The sequence below is a fragment of the Geotrypetes seraphini genome, chromosome 4 (genome assembly GCF_902459505.1).
Source record: "Geotrypetes seraphini chromosome 4, aGeoSer1.1, whole genome shotgun sequence".
Lineage (NCBI taxonomy): Eukaryota > Metazoa > Chordata > Amphibia > Gymnophiona > Dermophiidae > Geotrypetes > Geotrypetes seraphini.
Window position 1 is genome coordinate 277,870,172 of NC_047087.1, and position 13,283 is coordinate 277,883,454.

General features: G+C 43.5%; 1 protein-coding gene across 2 annotated transcripts in view; it reads left to right on the top strand.

The window, feature by feature from the left end:
- Positions 1-13,283, top strand: part of ADAM12 (ADAM metallopeptidase domain 12) — a 711,117-nt gene that overhangs the window by 578,409 nt on the left and 119,425 nt on the right. For both annotated transcript variants that reach the window (XM_033941188.1, XM_033941189.1), the window contains exon 12: positions 10,821-10,998. In XM_033941188.1, the coding sequence (XP_033797079.1) occupies positions 10,821-10,998 (178 nt within the window). The remainder of the gene's footprint in view (positions 1-10,820; positions 10,999-13,283) is intronic.

Genomic DNA, 13,283 nt, shown 5'->3' on the forward strand with positions numbered 1-13,283 from the left:
TGGCTCCTAAGTGCATCACTTTCTAGGGTCCTTACTATGGATTTAATTTTAAGCTGAAAAAAATAGGATTCCTCAGAGATAAGGTTTGAGTTGTCTGTGAGGGAGACAGGAGATCAGAACCAGGGCTTGAGCTGTTGGGGGTGGGGTGGAGGATAGAATCAGGGCATCCCAACACCCACACACACACCGAAACCCTCTTTAAATGTTCACCAACTCAAGTAGCATCGGCTTCCTTATGACATCACTTCCTGATCGCCAGACCAGGACATGACGTCGAAAGAGAGTCGGCATGAGCAGCAGTTGAAAGATGCTTTTAGTGCAGGGGGGACACTCAAGCAGCGAGGAAGAGTTGGGGGGGGTGCCCAAGCAGTGAGAAAGAGTGGGGGGTGGGAAAGAGTAGGGGGAGTGCATGGCACGGCAATGCTGGGCGCCAACCTCCCTCGTTATGCCACTAGCTGGGACCTGCATTAACTCCAGCAACCAGCACATACAGCATTAGCCCTGAATATTCAATGCCAAGACTCAGACATTAAATAGCCAGGGCTAATTTAGCTGGCCAAAATTAATACTTCATCTGTTACTTTACAGATATTACATTGAAGACAAAATTAAGAAAATCAAAATGAGAATGCAAGAGTTGTCCTACCGGGTCAAACCAAAGTCCCATCTAGTCCACTATCCTGTTTCCAACAGTGGCCCAGTCAGGTGCAAGTACTTGTTAGAGTCCAAAAAAGTGGCAAGTTTCCATGCTCCTTAATCAGGTGTATAGCCAGAAGACCATTTTGGAGATTTCAAAAAGGTAGACCGAGTGGGCCCGGTATTCTCTCTCTCTCCCTCCCTTATCCCCCCCCCCCCCACACACACAACCACCACCACCGCTATCACACCTACCACCAGCATAAAATATTACCTTTGCTGGCAGAGATACCAAGTCCCACCAGCTGAAGACATCTCCTAATGCCGGCTCTCCTGTGCATGTTCATTTCATTCTGCCTGAACTGCCTCGCTTCATGGTATGACCTCACTTAGGGTAACAATATTTGTGAAGTCTAAAAAGAGGGCATATGACCCCCCCACCCCTGACCTGCCTCCCACTAGTCTTTAAAAAGTGCAATTCCTAATAGTTAAAATGCTCGTTAATATAATCAAATGGACTTAACCTGAAATCCATAAGGGTCGCAACGCGGACCATATTTTGATATCTCTCTCAAGGAACCCAAATAGCAATGTTGAATATTTCATTCAAAACAAGATAGGATGGTGCGTCCAATCCATAAATACCACTCTAGTAACTGTCAGTACGTTCTTGCAACCAGTTACTAGGGTGGTATTTATGAATTGGACGTACCATCCTGTCTTGTTTTGAATGAAGTATTCAACGTTCTCCTCTTTTTTTTTTTTATTTTCACCATTAGACTCCAATCCAGATCCTCTTCTTCATTCAGCCATCGTTATTCTGTGGGAACTGAGTCCTTAGTAGATTTGCACCTCTTCAGATTCTTGTAAAGAAACTCCATCCCCTTTCTCATAGCTTTGGGTGTCCTCAGTCAGAGGGATAGCAGTTGGAGTATTGTGTTCAGTTTTGGAGACCGTATCTGGCGAAAGACGTAAGAAGACTTGAGGCGGTCCAGAGGAGGGCGACGAAAATGATAGGAGGCTTGCGCCAGAAGACGTATGAGGAGAGACTGGAAGCCCTGAATATGAATACCCTAGAGGAAAGGAGAGACAGGGGAGATATGATTCAGACGTTCAAATACTTGAAGGGTATTAACGTAGAACAAAATCTTTTCCAGAGAAAGGAAAATGGTAAAACCAGAGGACATAATTTGAGTTTGAGGAGTGGTCAATTCAGGGGCAATGTTAGGAAATTCTACTTTACGGAGAGGGTAGTGGATGCCTGGAATGCGCTCCCGAGAGAGGTGGTGGAGAGTAAAACTGTGACTGAGTTCAAAGAAGCGTGGGATGAACACAGAAGATTTAGAATCAGAAAATAATATTAAATATTGAACTAGGCCAGTACTGGGCAGATTTGCAGGTCTGTGTCTGTGTATGGCCGTTTGGTGGAGGATGGGCTGGGGAGGGCTTCAATGGCTGGGAGGTTGTAGATGGGCTGGAGTAAGTCTTAACAGAGATTTCGGCAGTTGGAACCCAAGCACAGTACCGGGTAAAGCTTTGGATTCTTGCCCAGAAATAGCTAAGAAGAAAAAAATTTAAATAAAAAAATAAAAAAAATTTAAATTTAAATTGAATCAGGTTGGGCAGACTGGATGGACCATTCGGGTCTTTATCTGCCGTCATCTACTATGTTACTATGTTGATGTTTTCCACTTCAGATTAGGTCAGGTGTAACCTAGCTGCATATCTTTTCTTCTCCATGTTAGTCATAAATTCCTGTATACCAGGGGTATAGCCAGACTTCCAATTTTGGGTGGGTCTGAGCCCCCTTCTGTCCACCCCTGGCCCAGCATCTCTCAGTCTGCCCTCTCCCAGGTGCCTCCACTCCCCCAACCCCAACCTTTAAATCCTTTAGGTCTTCACTGGGAATGGTCAGCAACTCATTCTCCTTGTTCATGCCAGCTACGAGCCTTCCTTCAGAAGCCTTCACTTGGAAGTTGCGTCTGAGGGAAGGCTCAGAGCTGGCGCACGCAAAAAGAATGAGTAACTGCTCACTGCTGGTGAAGATATAAAGGATTTAAAGATACTGGGTGGGGAGCTTAGAGAAATCTTCAGTAGCTATACTGTTGCACAGAGTGGTGGACAAATGGTTCGTCTGGCACAATAATTCATACAAAAAAATTCATTTCAGAAATAGTGCAATTCACCAGACACTAGGGCACTCCTGTGTAAAGAATGACATGGGAACAAATTTTTCCCCATCCCTGCAGGAACTCATTTTCCGTCCTATCCCCATAAGTTCTATTTCGGTCCCTGCCCTATTCCTGCAAGCTCCGTCCTCATCTGCACAAGCCTCAAACACTTTAAAATCATAAGAAGCAACATTCTAGAGCTCAGACTGTGATGTCATAATGCCTCATTCCACCAATGCCTAAGCTCCATCCTCATCTACACAAGCTTCAAACACTTTAAAATCATAAGTAGCAACATTCTAGAGCTCAGATTGTGATGTCATAATGTCTCATTCCACCAGTGCCTAAGCTCTGTCCTCATCTGCACAAGCCTCAAATACTTTAAAATCATAAGTAGCAACATTCTAGAGCTCAGACTGTGATGTCATAATGCCTCATTCCACCAATGCCTAAGCTCCGTCCTCATCTGCACAAGCCTCAAATACTTTAAAATCATAAGTAGCAACATTCTAGAGCTCAGATTGTGATGTCATAATGCCTCATTCCACCAGTGCCTAAGCTCCGTCCTCATCTGCACAAGCCTCAAATACTTTAAAATCATAAGTAGCAACATTCTAGAGCTCAGATTGTGATGTCATAATGCCTCATTCCACCAGTGCCTAAGCTCCGTCCTCATCTGCACAAGCCTCAAATACTTTAAAATCATAAGTAGCAACATTCTAGAGCTCAGATTGTGATGTCATAATGCCTCATTCCACCAGTGCCTAAGCTCCGTCCTCATCTACACAAGCCTCAAACACTTTAAAATCATAAGAAGCAACATTCTAGAGCTCAGATTGTGATGTCATAATGCCTCATTCCACCAATGCCTAAGCTCCCTCTTCATCTGCACAAGCCTCAAACACTTTAAAATCATAAGCGTTCGAGGCTTGTGTGGTTAAGGCACAGCTTATAGGAATGGCACAGGGATAGCCACAAAACTCATGGGGATTGTTCGGGGAAATTGAGTTCCTGTGGGGGCGGGGACAAATTTGTCCCCATGTCATCTTTTCTCCTATGACCCTAGGGTCATACAAGTCAGTGCTATCATCTAGATCCTTAGGGCCCCTTTTGCTAAGCTGCGCTAGAGGTTTTATCGTGCGCTAAATTGCCCTGTGCGCTAGATGCTAACACCTCCATTGAGCTGGCGTTAGTTTCTCCGCATAGCATGGAGGTTAGCGCACGCTAAAAACGCTATCGCAGCTTAGTAAAAGGAGCCCTTAGTTGCCTAGTATTCTAATAGATAGCACATTATCAGCTGCCTTCCAGTTACCCTCCAGTCACCTCCTTCTCTAAGGTAACACGGTGGCTTCTAAGTACGCCAACTTGTAGGGTCTTAACTATAGATTTAATTCTCTTATAGCTTAACACTGTTCAACTTCACTTCAAACCATCTGTTCTTTGGGGCAGTAATTAACTATCAAAAGGCCCTCTATCCCAGTCAGTATTTAGTGGAAACATCTGTGCGCTCAAACGAGCCTGTAATTTTCCAAAACCCAGTAATATCTATAAATATACTATTTATTGTTTTCAAATCTACACACAGCATTTATTTACAAAAATGCAAAATTTGCTTATGCTAATTAAAGTGTTTATTTTCTGAAGACTAGTTTACAAAAAGATATATTTGGAATGATTGTAATTTCCTTACAAAATGTGTGTGTGTGTGTGTATATATATATATATATTGAAATCAGATAAGGAAATTACTGTCAGTAGCAGGAAAAGACAAAAGATGAATAGAACCGTTTCTCTAAAATAGGAAACAGCTTGAAGTCTCTTGGGGGAGTGGGGGGGGGGGGGGGGAGATCATCTCTAACATTAGCTGTGACTTCATTTTGCCAGCGGCATAGACAAAGAGATTACCAGATGTTTCTCTGGAATAATGCCATTGTCATATTTCTAACCTGAAAAAAAGGACCTAACGCAATGATATTTATTAGCAGGAAAGGAAGACTTGGGGTGATTTCAATCTTCCTTTGCCAGTTTCAAAGAGGTCTGACAATATGAAAATGCAATCTGTTCCCCATTTCCTCTACTGCTGAGTACGGTATTAGTCCCGTTACATAGAAATATAGAAAATGAAGACAGATTTAAAATCATAAGTAGCAACATTCTAGAGCTCAGACTGTGATGTCATAATGCCTCATTCCACCAATGCCTAAGCTCCGTCCTCATCTGCACAAGCCTCAAATATTTTAAAATCATAAGTAGCAACATTCTAGAGCTCAGACTGTGATGTCATAATGCCTCATTCCACCAATGCCTAAGCTCCGTCCTCATCTGCACAAGCTTCAAACACTTTAAAATCATAAGTGTTCGAGACTTGTGTGGTTAAGGCAAAGCTTACAGGAATGGCACAGGAATAGCAAGAAAACTCATGGGGATTGTTCGGGGAAATCAAGTAGGGGCCAATTCTATAAATGGTGCCTAATAAAAAGACGCCGACCGCGTGTCAATAACGCTTAGGTGCTGTTTACGGAATCACAGCTAGCGGCAGCTATGTAAAAACTTAGGCACCTGAAATGTAGGTGAGGCTTTTAAAGGCCTACATTTCAGGCTCCTAAGTTTTTGGAGAATCGCACTCCACCCATAGAAACGCCCACTTAGGCATTAGGCGCCACTAAGCGCATTGCGATAGGCGCCTATCTACCAATTACATTTTTTTTTTACCAATTATTGAGGCTGTTAAGGGTATTTTGCCAATTAAGTTAGGTGCCTAACCAGTTAAGTTGAACAACCAGATAGACCTGTATAAATAGCGGGTTTATCTTTGGCCATAATAACGTAGCCAGCCGACTTAACTGGCTGTGTTAAAAGCAGCTGAAAATAGGCCAGAAATTCAATGTCGGTTGCCAGATAAGGCCTGGCATGAATTTCCAGATTTGTCTTCAACCGTGAGAGTCAGCCTGGTTAATTCCCACAGCCTGAATATTGGCTCCTAAATATATACAGGCAGTCCCCAAGTTACAGACATCCGACTTAAGTACGACTTGTACGTAGAATGCAGTTGTGGCTTCATTTGATTTCACTGAGCAGTATTTCCAATGACATAAACTCCTACACTTCTCCTGCAGCAGATTCAGAAATGACGCATGGCCACATTAAGAACAGTGTGTGGTTGTGAATGCTGTACCTTAGAGGTAACCCTGGTAGGGACAGCTGGCCCTTTTGTCAGCTGGTGGCAGAGGTAAGCAACAAGAGTCCTAAAATCTACAAGTTCTGAGTTACATAGAAATCTGACTTAAGAACAACTTTAAAAAAATGTAACTCATTCTTAACGCGTGTATTGAAAAGGTGAATCTGGCTTTGAACCCAACTAGACTACTGTAATGCGCTGCACATTGGCCAAACCAAGAAGAGTTTGTACCAGCTCCAACCAATTCAGAATGCTGCAGCACAACTGAAAGAAGGCTGCAAGCAGTGTGACCAAACCACCCCCTTCCTGCAAAACCTACATTGACTACATTGGCAAGATGCAGGGCTTCATTTAAAATTCTGCTTGATTTTCAAGGTCAGAGTACATAAAGAATAAGTTAACCCTCTACACACTCATTCAGTTCTAGTTGCGCCACTCTCCCTGTGAAATAGTGAGTTTAATTTTATGACTAAATATTGTACACAGAATTTTTCTTCAACAATGACATATTGTTAAACATTTGGCCTATGTAATGAGAAAATAAACACTTCCAGGAATCAGAAAAAAAAAATAAAACACTGATGTTCAAATGTTTTGGTATATTTTACATATTTTGATAAAGGACCTCATTTATTACCATATGTTATTGGCATGATATCTTTATGGAAAGCAATGCTATATTCTTAATATAAAGTAAATGATAGGGGCCATGCAGTGACTTAAAACCTAGCCTTTAATGACTTGGCTCAGACCCTGTCTTGTTGTTTCATTTTTGCCTGGCTACAGAATGGTTATAAATAAGATCTACTGTCTTTGGGGAAATTACAGAGATTGTATTTTGTTTGCCAAGCGGTCATGATCCAGAAACATTGTAACCATATGAATATCTCAGTGGAGAGGATCTGGCTGCAAGTACTCTGGCTTCTTCACTTAGGTAAAAACCCCTTTTTTGGCTGCTAACCCTAGTATTGCAAGGAAGAATCAGACAGAGAGGGTATAGTAACTGCAAAAAATATCCCATACTTTGTGCGAGCATAGGGTGAAGGAAACACCAAACAGAAGCTGAAAAAGAATAAAAATGGCAAATGCCAGGTTTTAACTATGTCAGCACTAGAGAATGACACGGTGACAAAATTCATCACCGTTCCCGTCCCCGCGGATAACCGCGGTAAACCATCTTCATGTCATTCTTTAAGGAGAGAGGGAAGAATCAGAGTATGAATGTCCACAATCACTGACCCTCAAGAATGCAGTTGTAGAAGGCTGAAGCTGAAATAGACACTAAAAAATGACATGGGATTATTTCCCACGGTTATCCGCGGGGACGGGGACGGTGATGAATTTTGTCACCATGTCATTGCACATGTCACAGGACCCCCCACCCTCACATGGCCCCAGTTAATCATATGGGAAAAGCATTCACCGTAAGGGAATCCTACTCACGCACGTCCCTAAATGTGGCATTTATCATTCAGTGCAGAAAATGTAAAGAAGGGCGCTACATTGGAGAAACGGAACAGGTGCTAAAGACAAGAATCAATTCACACAGGCACCACATCAGACACCACAAAGCTAGCCATGGTGACACCTCTGAGTACCTGATTGTAAAACCGCTTAGATAACCTTGATAGGCGGTATATAAAATCGTAATAAAACTTAAACTTAAACTCTGTGGGAGAGCTCTTTGCAAGACCAGAACACTGCATCGATTATCTCATGGCCAGAATACTAAAAACAGGAACCAAATATAGAAAAATGTAAGGAAAAGGACCTCAAACACCCGAACTATGGGTCACACCCCCAAGTCTTTTGGGGGGGTCATGGATATTATCATTGGTCCCAAAAACCATACAAAATAACTTTATTTTATAACTTTCAAACAGCAATTTATTAATTTATAATTTTTTTTTATTCAAACTTTAAAAAAATGAATAAGGCTTTCAAAGGAAGAAACACTTAGCTCTGAATACCCGATGGAGAATCTGCCGTTTCACATGGGGCTTCTTCAGGCATTAGTGTTTCATTTGCTTCCTATAATCTCTTAACCACCAAATAAGCACTATTAGGGTGGCGGCGTCCAAGTTGACATTGCAGCTAAGACACCAGAGTCTAGTTTAGACTAACATTAGTCTGTTCGTGTATATTTGGTTCCTGCGTTTATTTGTGTGCGGACAGAATTTCTGGTTTCTGCTAGTTCAATCAGAATACTAAAAGGAAATTCTAAAACAATCCAGGAACGTAAGAACGTTGAAGTTAAGATGATAAAGTATTTTTGATGCCAACATAAGAGGTCTTAACAGAGATTTGGGTTTCTGATCACAAATCATGAGCTGAAATTCAGCTGACTGCCATTGGCGTTATACCCATTAATTCAATGCTAGCCACGTTTACACTCCAGCAATGAACTTCCAGGTATATGGAGCTGGGAAAAACACAGCCAGTTAAGTGCGATATTCGGCACTTAACTATCTATGAAGAACCGTATAAAGATCGGATCGTATTTTATGTGATCCTGTTTATAGGGTTTTCTTAGCCGGTTAAGCGATGAAAATTGGTACTTAATTGGTTACGGCTGACTGCGCCCCAGAATTCCCTCAGATTAACTGATTTAGTTAACAGCACTATTTAGTTAAGTGCTGTTGAAAATGCCTAGTTAGGCCCAGACAGGTGATTTAAATGGCCAGAAGCCTCTCCTAGCCATTTAAATTGTATTAAATAGAGGGCCCCATCAAATGATACTGTTTTGCCACCTTCTGATCACCCATCCATCCCATCTCTCCTGTTTCTCAGCCCCCACCCAATCTTTTCCTCCTGATCGTATCATTGGAATGCTATTTCTCTTATATACTTTCATATTGTCATGTTTTGCCCATTTATGACCTGAAGAATATATCCTCTATAATAAAAACCCTAAGCACGTATGCGCACTTAGGACGATGTGATCCTTGCCACCGTGGTCTCTGGGTCCGTGCCGAATTCCATTTTCGAACACAGAGGCAGGGAACACGCTGGCCACTCCCGCCCTCACTCACCAAACGCTGCCGGTGCTCCTCTTCAAAGCAGCCTGCTGAGGTTCGCGGCCGGCTGTAGTGAACCTCGCAGGCCACTCTGCACCTCGGTAGCACATTCCCTCTGATGCACAGGATCGTGTCAGAGGGAACATGCTACCGACGTGCAGAGTGGCCTGCGAGGTTCGCTACAGCCGGCCGTGAACCTCAGCAGACTGCTTTGAAGAGGAGGGCAAACATGAACGACCAGGAAGCCGGATGATGGACAGGGGGAGCAGGTAAGGGGTGTTGCTGGACCGGGGGGGAGGTAACAGGAAGGGAGGCCTACTGCTGAACAGGGGGAGCAGGGAAGAGCTGCTGCTAGACAGGGGAGACGTAAAATGAAGAGAGAAGGGCTACTGCTGGACAGGGGGAGCAGGAAAGAGGTGCTGCTAGACGGGGGAGGTAAAAGGCAAGGAGAAGGCCTACTGCTGGACTGGGGGAGCAGGGAAGAGGTGTTGCTGGACGGGGGGGAGGTAAAACGAAGGGAGAAGGGCTGCTTCTGGACAAGGGGAGCAGGGAAGGGGTGCTGCTGGATACGGGGGAGGTAAAAGGAAGGGAGAAGGGCTACTGCTGGACAGAGGGAGCAGGCAAGGGGTGATGGTGGACAGCTGAGGAAAGAAAGAGACAGAATAAAAGAAAGACAGACAGACAGAAAGTGGCCAAGGAGAGAGAGAGAGAAAAAAAGAAAGACAGACACACACATCTATTCTAGCACTTGTTAATGTAACGGGCTTAAAGACTAGTGTAGAAATAAAACAAATAGAATTCAAGTGATACCTTTTTATTGGACTGACTAGAGCATGGTTAGATTAGTTTCAAAGGTAATCCTTCTTAAGATCAGAGACCTGAAAAAGAAAGCATTGCCTTCAAAAGCTGGTTAAAAAATGTATTGTTAGTCCATAGAAAAGGTATCATATTGTTTTATTTTTTTTTGTTCTGTTTTATTACTTTAAAAAGTGGACTAACCTGGCAACCATACTATTTTATCCAATTCCAGGGACATGACATGTGATACTGTAGCCCAGACAAAGGAGTTACATAGAAACATAGGCAATATGGTCTTTATCTGCCTTCATTTTTCTATCTAGTCTACCCTACCATGCCATACCATGCCCTCCCACGCCAAAGCCTCCTCTCACCCGGTCCACCACCGCCACAACTGCAGGAAGGGCCAAGCGCGACCCACAAGCCTTACCACGATATCAATTCTGACATCGGAGAGAAGATCCAGGCCAGCCAAGCAAGATTGGCTGACCCGGACCTTCTCTACGATGTCAGAATTGATATTGGGGTAAGGCTTGTGGGTCACGCTTGGCCCTTCCTCTCCTGCACTTGCGGCAGCGAGTGGCGGCGATGGTGGTGGGTGGGGAGCAGCAGTGGCAGCAGGGAGCGGGCAAGGGCAAGGTGGCAGTCAGTTCGCGTACCCCAACGAGCGGCCTGCATACCCCCTGGGGTACACATACAGCGCTTTGAGAAACTCTGACATAGACCACTGACTATTTTGGTAGCCTTCCTCTGGACTGACTCCATCCTGTTTATATCTTTTTGAAGGTGTGGTCTCCGATATTCTAAATGAGGTCTCAACAGAGTCTTATACAGGGGCATCAATGCCTCTTTTTTTTCTACTAGTCACAACCTATGCAGCTTTAGCATCCTTCTAGCTTTTGTCATCACCTCTTCAACCTGTTTGGTCACCTAAAGATCATGATATTCTATTAAGGCAAACTCAACTCTAGAAAAAATATTACTTGTAATGACAAAGGCTGACTTCTTATTTTCTTGCAGGTATCCATTTCCAACCATGTTTAGCAGCTGCAGTAGAAAGGACCTAGACATCAGCCTGGAAAAGGGGGTAGGAATGTGTCTATTCAACATGCCTGAAGTCAAGGAACCTTTCGGAGAACAGAAATGTGGAAACGGATATGTAGAGGAAGGAGAGGAGTGTGACTGTGGAGAGCTCGAAGTAAGAAATACCAAACATAATTATTGCCAGCTCTACTTTTAACAGCTACTCACAAAAGGAAGCACATTCACTGGGAATTTTATTTCTGAGACATTAATGGCTGTGACTAAGTCTGATACATGCATAAAGCACAATGAGCCTCCGAGAATGGGTAACATCCAAAGTTTATTGAAGGATCCTTCAATAAACTTTTGATGCTGTCCATTCTTGGAGGCTCATACCCCCTCAATATTCAGCACCATTTAACCAGCCAGGAATGGCTTCTGGCCAGTAATATAACACACAGATGTCTATGTGCCAATATTCAGCATGAATATTAGCGCTTAGCAGCTAGCCACTAACTGGCTATGTTGTGTGACTTAGCTGATTAAGCACGAATGGTAGTACTAACTAAGTTTAGTGATCGAAAGAGGCCATCTAAACACCAGGCCTGTCTTTGACCGCTAAGCACGTATCTTAGGGTTACCAGATGTCTGGGAAAACCCGGACATATTCTCTTTTTAGAGGACTGTCCGGATGCCCAGAGGCCCGACACGTACTAATGATATTTTTAAGGACGGTATGTGAAGGAGATGTTGAGAGGAGGATCTTAGGGCTCTAGAGGGATCGTGTGAAATGAGGAGCTTATGAATGAAAGCAGGTTCTTTGGCATTTTGGGTTTTGAATGGAAGAAGAGCTATTTTATATAAGGATTTGGTGTGGTATTGGCAGCCAATGTGCACATTTTAGCAGGGGGGGGAGTGACGTGAGCAAATTTCTTCATGTTATCCCCGCATTACATGTTTTCTTGTGTAATAACTCTATGGGAAGATACTGGAAACACCTTCAGCAGTTACCAAACAGGCTTTGCACTGACTGTGTTGTAATTTGGGCACTTAGGGCCATATTCTATATATGGCGCTAAAAAAAAAATCGGTGCCAACTAAAACGGCACGTAGCGTGATTATACCAAAAAGACATGTGAACCTTATAGAATCGTGCTAGGTGCCAGTCAATGGCATAACTTTTGGGCACACCCATTTTAGGCAGAGGAAAACCAGGCCTAACTTGTGCATGCACCGAGTGTGTTCTATAACAGCGTGTATAAATTTTAGGAACACCCATGATCTGCCCATGTTCCTCCCCTGACCATCGTCTCCTTTTCAGATTTGTGCGCAAAAACTGGTACCCAGAACTTTATAGAAGGCACCTACCAAGTTGTGCGCATAACTTCGAATTAGTGCCAATGGGCATCACTTATGACGTGTTAATTATTATCGGTGGTGATTAGGCGCGCTGGTTTGTTGTGCACAGTGATTGGCATGTCAACTTAAGGAGCCATATTCAGAATTTGGGGGTTCATTGAGCTATACGTGCAAAACTTTCCTGCACTTTTGTAAAACATAGGAGCCCTTTTGCTAAAGAGTCTTTATGATACTGTGGGGGCAATTCTATTACTGGGAGCCTCGATGAGTGCCTGGGTTCTCTTATAGAATACAAGTATAACCTGGTATTGGTGCATTTAATATTTAGACACCTGCAGTTACACCAGCCGTAGCGCTAGAGCAGGGGTCTCAAAGTCCCTCCTTGAGGGCCGCAATCCAGTCGGATTTTCAGGATTTCCCCAATGAATATGCATGAGATCTATGTGCATGCACTGCTTTCAATGCATATTCATTGGGGAAATCCTGAAAACCCAACTGGATTGTGGCCCTCAAGGAGGGACTTTGAGATCCCGGCACTAGAGTAATTATGAGCACCTAAGTGAGCTTTCTGTAAGTTCTGTGCATGCTCCATCCATGTGTACACCTCTTTGCAAATACCACCCTGCTACCTCCTATGTGATTGAGTGCACACATACATGGGTAAATATTATGCATACAATTGGCACCTAAATTTTAGTGCCCATTCCTTTGTTCTTTATTCTTTTGGGTCCTGATTCTATAAATGGCGCCCGGGAAAATGGCAGCTACCACATCTCAAAGTTAAGCACTATAGAATCGTTCCTAACAGCAGCTAAATCAAATTAGGCACCACTGGGTGTCCTTGTGGTAAGTGCCGGTATATTAGGCCAGGGTTTTCTTGGCCTAAAATGCCACCACCTAAGGTAGTTGCCTACTGACACCTATCTCATTCCACACCCAAACTCTACCCCCCTAACCACGCCCACTTTTTGGGTAGGCGCAGGTAAGTGCCTCGGTGTAGATGTCTACATCGTGCCTACTGAGTTTGGCACCTACCCGAAAAATACTTTTTTAAATTGGTTTTTAAAGGTGCTGTTCAATTAACAGTGCCGATTGAACCAA